This window comes from Rhipicephalus microplus, chromosome 1 (assembly GCF_043290135.1).
Source record: "Rhipicephalus microplus isolate Deutch F79 chromosome 1, USDA_Rmic, whole genome shotgun sequence".
In the NCBI taxonomy this organism is placed as follows: domain Eukaryota; kingdom Metazoa; phylum Arthropoda; class Arachnida; order Ixodida; family Ixodidae; genus Rhipicephalus; species Rhipicephalus microplus.
This window is the reverse complement of record NC_134700.1, coordinates 149,499,418-149,513,369: the sequence shown is the minus strand read 5'-3', so window position 1 is coordinate 149,513,369 and position 13,952 is coordinate 149,499,418. Positions and strand designations below refer to the sequence as shown.

The following is a 13,952-nucleotide window of genomic DNA, read 5'->3' as shown; positions in this document are numbered from 1 at the left end:
ACCCTCGTGTGCGGACTACCGGAGGTCATTACACGAGCACAGGTGTCCCGTCCAATGCTCCGGGCGAGCCCACGCTGACTGGGTTCCCCCACCACCATTCCCCGGAGCCTTTGCCTCCTGGCGGCAACAACCAGACGTGTGTCCACAACGCCAGCTCGTGTGTCACAACCGCGACGACGCTCATACCTCATACGTGTCTACCACCAATTACCCTACGTCAGCGGCGACAACGTGCTTGGCGTCACACATTGCGGCCACTTTTGAGCCGCCCTGCTACGCAGCCACGAGTTGCAGTCACAGCCCTGAAGACGGCGCAAGCGCCTACTCGGCCTATCCGACACATTGTCCCACCACTAGTCGTGTACCCGACTACCCACCGTACACTTGGCGGCATTGTTAAGACACGCTCCTGCGGGCGTCGGCACGTCTATCTATACCGGCTTGTCAGACGCCGCTCGACTTTGGTGTCTGTGTTGCGTCGACCCCAACGTCAAAACCCGCACTGCCGACCCTCTGCCGACGTTAGCAGCATGACCTCGCGACACACGGTCCACTCTCGGCCTGTCCGACCAGGTCAACGTGAGACCCGCTTGTCGGCAACCACAGCGACCCGGCACTTCCTTTTTCGTCCCTTGCGCTTCTCCCAGAGTCGCCCACCAGAGACACACTGCTTACCAATGGCCCATAAACACTGACAACCTGGACTTGCCAAATGAACACTTTATGGATTGTCGTTCATGTATATACCATTAGTCGCTCTCTTTCTTTTTTCATATGCCTTCAAATCGCGCAAAGCACTAGGGGGGGGGGGAGCCCTGTAGTGCCAATATCACCATCATCATTTCTCAATCACCGCGCCGCGCCTCTCGCGCAGCTGATGCTAGCTCGAGCTGCGCGAGGAAGCTAGCGCACTTCGTGTGTCGGACGTGGACAGCGACCGCGGCTCCGTTTGAGGCGTGGAATAAAGTGGCGAGAGAAAACGACACGACCACGTTGGCCACCGTCTCGTCTTCCTCTCTCTCGCTACACCTCCATACCTGTGCCATGCTGCAGCACCATCTCGAAGGTGCTTAATGGCATATCACCATTTCTGTTGGTCTGTGAAGTTTTCTTGAGCTCCAAGGGCGTTGACGGTCGCCACCCAGCCGGCTGCGTTATGGAACTTGTGGAATTCGGGCATTTCGCAGGCGGCTTGTGGTAATAGGATCGCAGGCGAAAGGGCAGAGAGTGAAAACGCGAAGCTGCCAAGCTGGTCCTCGAGCTGCATGAGGACATCACGGCGTTCTCTGCGTTGCTCGAGTGAGCTCGCCTCCAGGTCGTGTGAGGCGACTACGTCCACCATAGTATCGGCGGCGCTCAATGCCGGAAGAATGGTGGGAACGACGGTGGTGCTCTTCACTTTCACGGTGGTGACCATGACGTGGAGTCGCGTGATCGTACGTCGCAGCACCGTGACGCTATCAGGCAATTCGCACACGGAGCCCGTCTTTGTACTCGCTTAAACGGGATCCTAGTCAGGCGGATCTATGGTAGCACGCTTCAGCAGCTCAGGTGTCGGAAATGCCCTGAGCGAAAGGTTGTCACCGTGGGAAGCATGAATAGCGTCCCCGTGCAACAGGATGCTGTGCGCCGTTCTGACAGCGGTGGGGTAAGTCTGGCTTTTGGCCACCAAGGACGCTAGCACGTCGTCCTCATCAAATGTGGGCTTAAGTCCTTCCGGCAGTCATAAGGGTGCGGTGTCCATGAGCAAGGAAGCGTAGACGACGTTCCTTGTCGTGAACTGGTACCGCTAAACTGAACTCGAGCCACAGAGCAGGCCTTGACACCGTCCTCGAACGGTGGTGGCAGTGGCAGCAGGTGAACTGCTGCCGAGGGGGCCTGGACGCCATCCTCCAGCGGCGGTTACCATGGCTGCACGTTGCCGGGTGTGCTGTACGATGAAGCCAAGACGTAATACTTCTTCTTAGTCGACTGTATCACTGTAGTAAATTTGAGAGAAAAGAGACAACGCCTGTATGCGAGGTCGGCTGTTCTTTATCTGACATCTTTTTTCTTTCTCTTCTGCTTCGCGCTAGCTCACCTCACACCAGTTACCACGCGCCGCTTCTGCTTCCTCACGCTATCTATGTCTCGGTGTTGTTATGGTCGCCTCGTTACTTTGGTGTCTTAAACAACCATTTTAAAGTGAGCCTGGGACCATATTCTGAAATGATCGTAAGAGGTGAAGTCGCTAAAGAGTCGCCTTGAACAGAACCGGAAATGTGCGGGCACCATCTAGTGTTTACGTGGACGTCACGCAGCTCTGCGGTACACCTTATCACCGTCGGTTGGTCGACAGTTTAGGTTACATAGTCAGTAGCTCCTGGTACTCAATCATTGGTGGATAGCAAGGTTATTTTCTGCGCTGAAGATTTTAGCAAGAATACGCGTCATTTATCGCGCACTCGCAACATGTTGGCATGTTGACGCCGCGTCACTGCGACGGCCCGCTACATCTGAATCCCGAGTATACATGCGAGTTCAGCCCTCAACAAAATGAATTTCACACAAAGCGACCTTTTTAAATACGGAACACTTGTTAGTCGCACTATGTCGCGGATCCGGCGTCGGCGGCACGTCCACACCCCTAGTGAGCATGCTCGCGTCTTGTACCGTGAGGCGCATGCTCGGTTCTCGTGCCAGCCCAGGAAGACACCCGCAGAACTATCGCTCCAGGAGCCAATAAAAGGTAAGTAACCACGAGGCCTTCAAGCCGGGCATGCCCGCCTTAACGCTTGTTGCAGTGAGGGTGCATACCCCTTCCCCGCCCTCCTCTCCCTCGAACGAGGGTGGTGTGTATATAAGCGGTGGAGTGCGCGTTAGGGATTCACTCAAGGGCGTCATCAGTTGGCTCTCGCTTGACTTGATGCTTTGCTTGACTCGAGTAGATGCGATAGAAGCAACAGTACCTTCATCAGTAGTAGGACACAATCCAACATCAGCATCCCACGCCACTCGTTGAAGACGCCGCTTCTCGTTTATTCAATAAATACGAATAACAAAGACGAAATAACAATTAGGCATCCCAAAACCATACCCAAGCACGCAACATTCTGCAATATTTCCTCCACTTTGCGGCACAATTAGTCGAGTTCTTCCCGTGAGAAGATGCGGGCGTTTTTTTTTCTCAAATATTATATGGTGTTTCAAACGACTGCACAAAATGCGTCGAAAGGACGCTCAACATGTTTTATAATTCAGGTAGCCAGAACCAAATGCGGCCTCTGCGTATAAGACAGGATAAGCTCAAGAACGCAACACTCAGGTCGTTCTGCGCTCGTACTCTGTGTTATCAGTCTTTCGTAAACCAACGGCCAGTCCAACTTGACGTTTCTTTGGCCGATTATATAACACACCAGATTCTAACTCACCAAAGGCGATACTGTCAACATTCGCAATCGTTTGAGAATGCGGATTTAGTAAATGCGCAGCTTGACGCGTGTGATTTTTGTCGGCTTTTATGTGTACTTATTTATTATCTTTTATTCACTTTCTCGACGCAGGCACCTGTGTTGATGAAGCATTTGAAGGACTGCATGAAGCCAACCCCATCCCCTGGCATCCGGGTGAGCATTCCACATGCTGTATTTGTCTGTCAGGACTGCTTCCTACACACACTATATACATTATTTTATAGAATTCCTGAGCGGCAATTGTAGCACTGGCTAGTATGGATACCAGATATATCGCGGGGAAGTTCGAGTTCAACACTTTGTGACTCCAAAAATATAGCGCCGCAGCCACAGTGCACGCAACAGGCTTTGACAGAAGAAAGATTTTGGGCACGTGATTTCCAGCATTGAAAGGTAGCAAAGAGGCTGCCTGTAAAACTTTGTCAAACACAGAAGTATCAATTTAAGCGACGGATGTCAGCCAAAACCGAAGTGACCTGATTATTCAGCCACTGATAACGTAATGTATAAATTGGTGCGTGCTATTGCATTTTTCTATGTCACCTTTTAACAATGAAGCTTTTCTAGCGAGCCATAATTTCGACACTGTCGCAAAACCACGCTATGCTGTCGCCATGCCAACCGCAAATGTGACAGCTGTGAGAAACCTAGGATTACTTAAGATGACGCAGTGACGTCAAGCCAAGCTATCCTGGCGCAAAAAGAACCGACGACATGCGCAGTAGCAACTGTCACGCATGCTCTGCAACTACAGAGCGAGTGCGGCTTAGTAGTTGCCACGGCCTGATCGAGGGTTGTTCATGCTGCGGAAAAGGCCGCACTTCGCGAAGCAAGGTTTGTTACGGAGCGAGAGAGGCAGCGGCAACGCCAAATTGAACCTGCATACTCTGCCAGGGTGGTCAAGAACAAGAGCTTGTAATTAGAGTTGCCCATCATGTTCGCTCGTTCTTCAGCATTGCGCCTTCAGCGCGAGCTATGCCAATTTTTATATATAATGGGCATTGACAGCTATATGTGAAAACAGTTCTTTTCGCAATTTTCCTGTGTTTTTTTTTCGCACTTCGAATCTCTAAACGTAGTCAACCTCATGAACTGGAAGTCGTAGCAAAATTCAAGAGAGACCTGCATTATTGTGGATTGTTTTCTAAGTGGAGCACCTACAGTGAACATCGGGCCTATTAGTTCTTGTGTCAACGCTGCTTGTTGAACAGACTAAGCAGATGTCCTTCTTTCACAACACCAGAACCGCATGTGCTGTGCGGTCAAGCAGTAGTTATTTCCTACGCCTAAAGTTTGTGTATTTGCTGTATTTGTGTGTGTGGTTTAACTTGTGCGAATTTGTGATGTCTAGTTAGTAGAAAATGTTTTTTCTTCGCTACTTGGAATCACTACAAGTAATCCCTACATGTAATTCACTACATGTAATCTATTCGTAAATGACAGTTTAATTTCATTAGCACTCACTTTTTTCATTCTTCGAATTGGCTTGAGAGCTAAAATTACCTAGCCGCACAACCTGTGTAAAATAAATTACAAATTCTTTAACCTTTATTGCAGGGGCAATTTGAGTGCCATTCCTTGTATATACGAGGGATCGTTGCTCGTCGAACAAATACTTTGCGAAAAGCAACATTTTATTTAGAGCACGTAATCTGTACATGACCGGACAACAGTCGCGGACCACAGCCACCTCGTCACAACGAACAGTTCGAACAAAGCTATTGTCTATGCAGGAACTGCTGGTGTTCCGAATGGCGCACATCATTCTCGGTGACGCTGCCTTCCAGAAGGCTTTACAGGTAATTAATTACCAGCTGCAATAGTCAGGCCCCTTCGTAGTTTCGCCGTGGAACTTTGACAAAAGCACACGTTCATTTTATTTTTTACGCCTGCAGAACTATGTTACCAAAAACATGTTTAAGAGCACCACAACTGACGCAGACCATGGTGCCTTCGCTCCGGTAAGTGGTTTTATCTGGCTGGCAGTTGTCATTTCTTGTAAAAAGAAACGCTAAAATTGGCTGCGGTGTCAGCGCCTATATACGGCGAAGGTTTCGCAGGTATGGCCGTATAGCCCGTGTACAAATCCTGTGACGTCTTGGTATAACTTTACAATTTTTAGAGTACAAGCTTAATTCGCAAATCAGTTATCAATCGTGGTTGTCGTCAGTCGAAACTTGCTCTGTTGCTGCACTGAAGAAGTATAGAAGTGCTACGAAGCCGACTATAACGTACAGATAATGTGTACACGATTGCGATTCTTCCCCTGTTACTGAAAGTGTGGGGCCCAAAGGCGCTTCGTTTAAGCCTTCCGGGCCTCGTACGGGAACGTTGAGCAAAGATTTCAAGTGTTATCGGCTCCACGTCACTTGTTGCTTTCATAACATCTCGGCATGAAAATTCAATATACATGGGGCTAATTCACAACCTATGTGTCCCAGTTTTAACCGGCACATATTAGCGACTGTCTCGTATGAATGGCGTGTTATATTTCTTCGGGTGTGCTGTTGTTTTCTAAACGAGATTTCATATAAAGATATAAGCCTCTCATCTCCTTGGCGAAAAGTTGCCGAATTGAGCTTACCCCTATTTGGCATGTGCTCATGTGCTAAGACGGCACACGATAGGCCAGGGCAACGCAAGCGGCGACTATACAGCAGAAGGAACAGTGCAGTGGGGAAAAATATACTAAGCACAAAGGCTTATCCGTGCATGCTCTGGCAATTCGCGATACTTAGAATCTTGCATATGTGCGGCGTCTTCCTGAGAGGCGATTCTTTATGAAAGTTAATGAAGGGTTGACTCAAACGTGCGCTTTAACTATTATTCAAGGCATCGACCATCAGGCGCAATTTTCATTCTTTTTAGTGTACAGTGCCCCGCATTGAAGTGGGACAATTCAGGGCTAAGCATGCAACACAGATGATTGCTTCAGTTCGGGTCAAATCGGGTAATCGAATGCATGGACAAGAACCAACATTATCTTTAGGAACCAGATTCGTCTCTAGCAATTGCTCGAGATAATGACATGGTACTAAAAAGTTCTATGTCATGTTTGAATGTATGAGTAGTGCATAGTACATAGTAACGGACCTTGAGCCAGGGGATCAAATAAGGAAGCTGTATTGCTCTGTGTTCCGCGCAGGTTTCTCTTAAGAATGTTTTGTAATTCTTTCTGGGAGTGCGGCAGTTTGGGCTAGTTGGTATGGCATGACTATACTTATAGCGCGAGAACAGAACGACGACAGACCATCTCTTTCTCCCTTTGTCGTCGTTCTGTTCTCGCACAATAACTATGGTCTTTCTGGGACTTTCACAGCTATGACTTTTTTAGATCTCTGGCTTAGCTCTGCTTGGTCCATGTTTACTGCTTTTGCTTACACAAGAACCGGGCCTTCGCAGTTGGTCCCAAAAGAATATGTCACAAAATGGCTGAAGGAAAGCTTTGCTGTCAAGAAACTGGAGAGAGATTTCACAGCATCGAAGAAGATGACTTGGACAAATGCGTAAGCCAGTGTTTTGCCCGTCCACGGTATTATTTGCTCGTTCGCGCAAGGTAGCGTCAGATGCGTGTGTGCTCCAAGTGTGTTTCTGGGATGTGGTGAAGCCAGTCCGAGGTAGGCCTTTAGGGCCGATGTTCAAGTAGGATATTGTAACGAATGTAGCAGCATCACAACAACGATGTTCTATTTACATGGTTTATTAAAACCGAACTTGTGCCCAAAGTGGACGACGCATAGCAATCAAGAAGATCCAAGGGCGGTAGTCCTCGTGAGCCTCCGCCTCGAGCACCCTCGTTCTCTTCTTCACGCGCGTTGGCTGTTCGGCGGAGTCCCGTGCGCATGCAGGGCCGGCTCGTGCATTGCGGCTGGCTTCGTCGCTCGTAGTCGTGCCGCTAGCGTTTCTCTGGTTCCCAACGTCCGCGCTGCGCGGAGCAATGGTCATTTCCTGTGGCATTATCCCCCCTCTCAAGAGGCATCGCCCCGATGCTTTCGATGATAATGTATGCAGCGTTTCCGTCTCGGAAGGTTTGTAAGAGTGAAATGGTTGTGCAGCAAGAAAGTGGGGTGGCTAGTCTTCGTACCGGTCGTACGGTTTCATGCGCACAATGTCGGTGGGGTTGCGTCGTTTAGAATGCCCATGTCCTGTAGGCTTGACTTCATAAACGAGGTCGCTGAGTCGTTGTACTACGTCGTAAGGACCGAAATATCGACAAATGAGTTTTTCAGACAGGCCTCGTCGTCGTACTGGGGTGCATATCCACACTTTGTCACCAACATCATACCGTGTTTCTCGTCTTCCTCGGATGTAGCGGTCGGCATCGATTCATTGTTGGTGACATATTCGGTACCTTGCTAATTGGTGGGCCTCCTCCGCTCTCTCTATATAGTCATCGAGATCAGAAGGGTAGTTATCTTGATCTATAGGTAACATAGCGTCCAGTGTTGTGGTAACTACACGACCGTAAACTAGTTGAAACGGGGTAATCTTGGTAGTCTCTTGTACGGCGGTGTGATAGGTGAAGGTGACGTATAGTAAAATTTCGTCCCACTTGTGTTGGACGTCCACATACGTAGATATCATGTCAGCTAGAGTTCTGTTAAGGTGTTCATTCAGGCCGTTGCTTTGAGGGTGATATGCGGTAGTTTGCCTGTGAACAGTGTGGGTCATGTTCAGCAGGCATTACATGAGTTCTGCCGTGAAAGGCGGTCCGCGATCGGTGATTACAACAGACGGAGCACCATGCCGTAGCACTATGCTCTGTACAAAGAATTTGGCGACCGCAGCTGCCGTTCCTCGATGCAAGGAGTCTGTTTCCGCGTATCTCGTTAAATAATCAGTCGCTACAACGATCCACTTCTTGCCAAGTAAAGATGTCGGGATTGGTCCAAGGATGTCCAATCCAACTTGTTGGACGGGTGCTTTCGGTGGGTCTATCGGGATCAGAAGGCCCGCTGGCTTAGCACGAGACGCTTTCCGTCTTTGGCACTCGCGGCATGTTCTGACATAGCGCTGTACTGAAGACAATAGCTTGGGCCAATAATAGTGCTGACTGATTCGTGCAAGCGTTCGAGTGACCCCTAAATGTCCAGACGTAGGCTCATCGTGGCACGCTTGTAATATTTCTTGCCGCATAGTTGCGAGAACGACCAGCAGAAACTTTTCATGGTTGGGCTTAAAGTTTTTCTTGTAGAGGACATTTCCTCGGACGCAGAACGATGCGAGGTTTCGAGAAAATATAAGAGGTACTTGTACGTCAGCTCCTTTCAGGTGTTTGATGAGCGGGAGCAATTCTTCGTCCGCATGTTGAATTTCAGCTATCTGAGAAGTCTCATCAACAGACACGAATGGAAAGTCCTCTTCATCTGATAGTGCTGTGTCTGCAGGTGCCCGTGACAAACAGTCGGCGTCGGTATGCTTCCTGCCAGGTCGGTATACCACAGTTATGTCAAATTCTTGCCGTCTGAGACTCCACCTTCCTAGTCGTCCGGACGGGTCCTTGAAGTTGGCGAGCCAGCAAATGGCATGGTGATCGCTGACTGCCTTGAATGGTCTACCATACAAGTAAGGCCGAAACTTACTGATGGCCCAGGTGACGGCAGGACATTCTTTCTCTGTGGCCGAATAATTGGTCTCCGCCTTTGTTAGAGTCCGGCTGGCGTATGCTATCACCTTTTCTTCGCCATTCTGCCACTGTATTAGGATGCATCCTAGGCCGATGTTGCTGGCGTCTGTGTGTATTTCCGTGTCAGCTGTCTCATCGAAATGAGAAAGGATTGGGGGCTCTTGCAACCGTTTTCTTAATTCGTTGAAGGCGCTTTGTTGCTCTGTTTCCCACTGGAAAGAAACATCTTCTCTCGTAAGTTTCGTCAAGGGTTCTACAATCTGCGAGAAATTTCTGTCAAATCGTCGGTAGTAAGCACAAAGACCTAGGAATATCTGTACTGACTTTTTGTCTGCTGGCACCGGGAACCATGCAACGGCGGCTGTCTTTTCGGGATCAGGGCGCACACCATGGGCGCTGACAACGTGCCCAAGGAATCGAAGCTATTCGAAACCGAATTGGCACTTCTCTGGCTTGATGGTCATATCTGCTGAACGGATTGCTTCTAACACTGTTCGCAGGCGCTTGATATGCTCCTCGAATGAAGCGGCGAAGATGACCACGTCGTCAAGGTAAACTAAACAACACTGCCACTTCAATCCGGAAAGTACAGTGTCCATCATGCGTTGGAACGTCGCCGGCGCACAACAGAAACCAAAAGGGAGAGCCTTGAATTCATAGAGTCCGTCCGGGGTGACAAAGGCAGTCTTCTCGCGATCACGTTCATAGACTTCGATCTGCCAGTATTCACTTTTCAGATCTAGTGATGAAAAGAACTTAGCACACTGAAGTCTGTCTAATGTGTCGTCATTACGCGGGAGGGGATATACGTCCCGTTTAGTCCCAGCATTGAATTTCCGGTAGTCGACGCAAAACCTTAGCGTGTTATCCTTCTTCTTCACAAGTACTACAGGAGATGCCCACGGACTGCTAGAATGTTGAATAACATCATCTTCAAGCATCTCCTGTACTTGATTCTTGATGACTTCCCTTTCTTTTGGTGAAACGCGGTATGGGTGCTGGCGTACCGGCCTGTTTGTCTCGTCTGTTACGATCCTGTGTTTTGCAATGGTTGTGCGTCGTACCTTTGAACTCTAGGAGAAACAGCTGTTAAATTCCCGTACAAGGTCGTATAGCTGTTGACATTGGATCACTGAAAGATTGGGATTTACGGATATTACGTCGCTGACATCAGATGTTGCTTTCATATCCGTTGACATTGTTTCAAGGCTGCATATTTCTGTGGCTTCACAAACCTCATGAAGAAAGGCTATGACTGTCCCCTTTGCGATGTGCTGGAATTCGTTCCCAAAATTTGTCAGGAGGACGTCTTCGTACCCGTCTCGTAGCTGGATAATCCCTCGTGCCACACCAACACCTCTTTTCAGGAAAACATCCATGTTGCTGTCTGCCACACCTTCGTAGTCACCAAACGTATCATTTCTGACTAGAACCAATACACTGCTCTGTGGCGGTACAGTCACATCAGCATCGACGATGCGCAGTGGAGTGGTGTATTGTTCGTCTGCTCGAGCTACCTTTATAGCTTGTTCTATCGAAAATGATACGCTGGACCTCTGCCAATTAAGAATGGCACCATTTGCTTGCAGAAAATCCATTCCGAGTATAACTTCTCTCGAACATACGGGCTGGACAACAAAGTCACCAACGTAAGTGAAACCTTGTATCTCAACTCTTGCGGCGCATCTGCCGAGAGGCGTAATAAGGTGACCGCCTGCCGTACGTACTTGAAGTCCACTCCATTCGGTCAGAACTTTCCTGAGGCACTTCGCTAAATCGTAGCTTATCACAGAGTAATCCGCACCGGTATCGATTAAAGCCATGAGCTCTAGTCCATCAATTACCAACGGCAAGTCTGAAGTTATCTTCTCATTACTGCACTTCTTTACCTGGAGACAGTCGTCGTCGTCGTCACGCTGGTGTCGCAGTGGAGGATCTTCGTATTTCGAATCACCAGCGGCCTCGCCACCACAGGTCGCCCACTTCAGTTTCCCGGGTTTCGACTAGGCGAACGATGCCTAGGTGCGTTCGGAAAGGAACGTGGGCTTGGCGAGCGCTGACGTAGAGGGGATGGTGACCGCGGTTGACGACGATGCAGGTCGAAGCTCTGACGTGAGCACAGGTATTCCTCAATGTTGGATGGCCTTTCGTCGTTTCGCGGACACGTTGCGTTGACCGCAAATCCTCGAAGACCAGCTTGACGATACCGGCAAAACTGGTAAAGATGGCCAGCCTCTCCGCAGTGGAAGCACAGGGGCCTACGTTCCGCATCTCGCCATACATCGCTTTTCCGCGGTCTCGTCTCTGTCGGAAGAGGTGCGCTGCGAGTTGCTTCTATGATATGGCGCGGGCTACGTGTTGTCGGTGCGTAAGTACCAGGTGTCTCGATAGGCGCACAGTGGACAGCAGGCTGCCTGAGCACCTCAAAATAAGTTACCTCGCGTCGTGTCGGTGGTGCATCCCTTTGCGGCTCCCGTATGGCCTGCCGAATTTCTTCTCGGACAACATCCGCAATAGACAGTTCCGGTGAAGCGGGTGGCTGCAGCTTGCGTAGTTCCTCCCTGACAATTGACCGGACGAGCTCCCGCAGAGTGTCAAGATTATCGACAACGTTTGCCGAGAAGACCCCTGCTGATGTACAGGTTACGTCACGATTGTATTGCCGGGCTCTCTGCTGCAGCGTCGTTTTTATTGTTGTTGCTTCCGACCGAAACTCAGCAACAGTGCGCAGCGGATTGCGAACGAGTCCCGCGAACAGCTCTTGTTTTACCCCATGCATGAGATGACGCACCTTCTTGTCTTCAGTCATGTTGGGATCAGCTCGCTTGAACAGGCGGGACATGTCTTCTATGTACATAGCGACAGTCTCATTTGTGCGTTGATTCCGTGCACGAAGAGCTGCTTCTGCCTTTTCCCGGCGATCATTGTTGCCAAACGTACTCAGTAGCTGCCGCCGGAACTCTTCCTAGGACATCAAAGATGCGTCGTGGTTTTCGTACCACACTCGCGCTGCGTCTTCCAAAGAGATGTATACGTTGCGCACCTTGCCTGCTTCGTTCCATTGGTTTATGTTCGCCACCCTCTCGAAATGATCCAGCCAGTCTTCGGCGTCCTCGAACTGGTCCCCATGGAACACCTTCGGTATGACGGGCTGGCTGACAATCAGCTGTGACGGTGCAACTTGGCTAAACATGATGGTGGCATTTCTTGGTTCTGTTGCTGATGCCCTTGGCACAGGGGGAAGGGGTCAAAATTCTGGTGAATCCCCTCGAATGCGGCGACAGATCCGTTGGTGCACTGGCGTAAGCTCCACGGCTTGCGGATGGTCAGGGCTTGGACTTCACTCTCTCGTGGGGGTTGGAATCATTTATCCAGCGCCTCCACCAGAAAATGTAACGAATGTAGCAGCCTCACAACAACGATGTTCTATTTACACGGTTTATTAAGGGCGAACTTGTGCCCAAAGTGAACGACGCACAGCAATCAAGAAGATCCAAGGGCGGTGGTCCTCGTGAGCCTCTGCCTCGAGCACCCTCGTTCTCTTGTTCTTCACGCGCGTTGGCTGTTCGGCGGAGTACCGGGTGCATGCAGGGCCGGCTCGTGCATTGGGGCTGGCTTCGTCGCTCGTAGTCGTGCCGTTAGCGTTTCTCTGGTTCCCAACGCCCACGTTGCGTGGAGCAATGGTTATTTCCTGTGGCAATATCATAGAAGTATTTGATCCTTCCGTCATATGAATGGGTTAAACACGAAAGTTAAACGTGTCCTTACAGAAGTAGTTTAGTGTTTATTGCACATTGATATAAGAAAGCTTACACAATGTCTATTGGTGTTTGACATAGAAACACTTAACGTTATTTCATGCACGTTAGTGCTTAGTCATACATCTTTATCCTAATGACTAACGTCCATCAATAATTAATTAACAAACCCTTGAGGCCATAGGTTAGTGCAGAACCAGAGAAAGCAATGCGACAGCCAGAACAACGCGACTAATTGGGCGCCACCTTGTGCTAAGGTCTTCTCGGAGCATTTTCGAGTTATTGAACACTTTGGCCCGACCAGAAAGAAACGCAATGCGGATTGTGTCTTGTCTGTTGAAGCAGGCGTATTGCGCTATGCGTTGCAGAGTTACGGTGGCAGAATTATATTTTCTATGGAGCTGGTATGGAGGGATGCTGTGAGTGGCGCCAACGCTTGGGGTAAGATCGCCAACTGGGAGTGTTCGGCGTTGACAAAATGACACATGCTCCTATTAAAAAGGCATCGAATGAGACGGACGTTCGGAAACGACGCGTTGACAGAACTGATCGCAGATGCCATGGTCATGATGCATTGCTGCACTTTCCCAAGAACCCTGAGAGGACTGTGGTAGATATAAAAGGCGTATTTTTCAGATCAGAAGCAGCTCTTTGACTAGTCTGTGTAACGCTGTCCCTCCATATGAACGCGCCGTGCGCCGCTGGTGTTGGCGCGGTGCCACGTAGGTCACGCCGCTGCTGCGTGTTGACGTGATGCTCCCCTCACAGTGCGCGCCGACGTCACTTTCTCCTTCGCCTGGCGCGGGCTCGAGGCGGCGCCAGCTGCTGCCACCTCGTCTGTTCGTCCTCAACTCCTGCCGCGTCCACTCCTTGCTACACCACCGATTCGTCGGTTCATGTGCAATAAACCTGAAGCACGCTTAGCATACGCGTTAAAAATGTCTGAACGTGTCACCTGCAAGACTTTTTGCAGCCATCACTTCAAATGAATCTTCCAACGCTCACCGCAGAACCCGCGTTAGCGTTATTGATCAACCCGTGACGCCACCCATGCGCAATGCCACTGCTTTACATCCGTCAGTGTCCCCTTAGAAAGATGGTGTTAATTTTGTAAAG

General features: G+C 49.7%; 1 protein-coding gene across 1 annotated transcript in view; it reads left to right on the top strand.

Annotated features, from left to right (window-relative positions):
• The window catches only part of LOC142768852 (uncharacterized), a 104,385-nt gene that overhangs the window by 39,114 nt on the left and 51,319 nt on the right, over window positions 1–13,952 (top strand). The window contains exons 8-11 of the mRNA XM_075871251.1: window positions 3,543–3,605; window positions 5,186–5,251; window positions 5,348–5,413; window positions 6,855–6,958. Of these exons, the coding sequence (XP_075727366.1) occupies window positions 3,543–3,605; window positions 5,186–5,251; window positions 5,348–5,413; window positions 6,855–6,958 (299 nt within the window). The remainder of the gene's footprint in view (window positions 1–3,542; window positions 3,606–5,185; window positions 5,252–5,347; window positions 5,414–6,854; window positions 6,959–13,952) is intronic.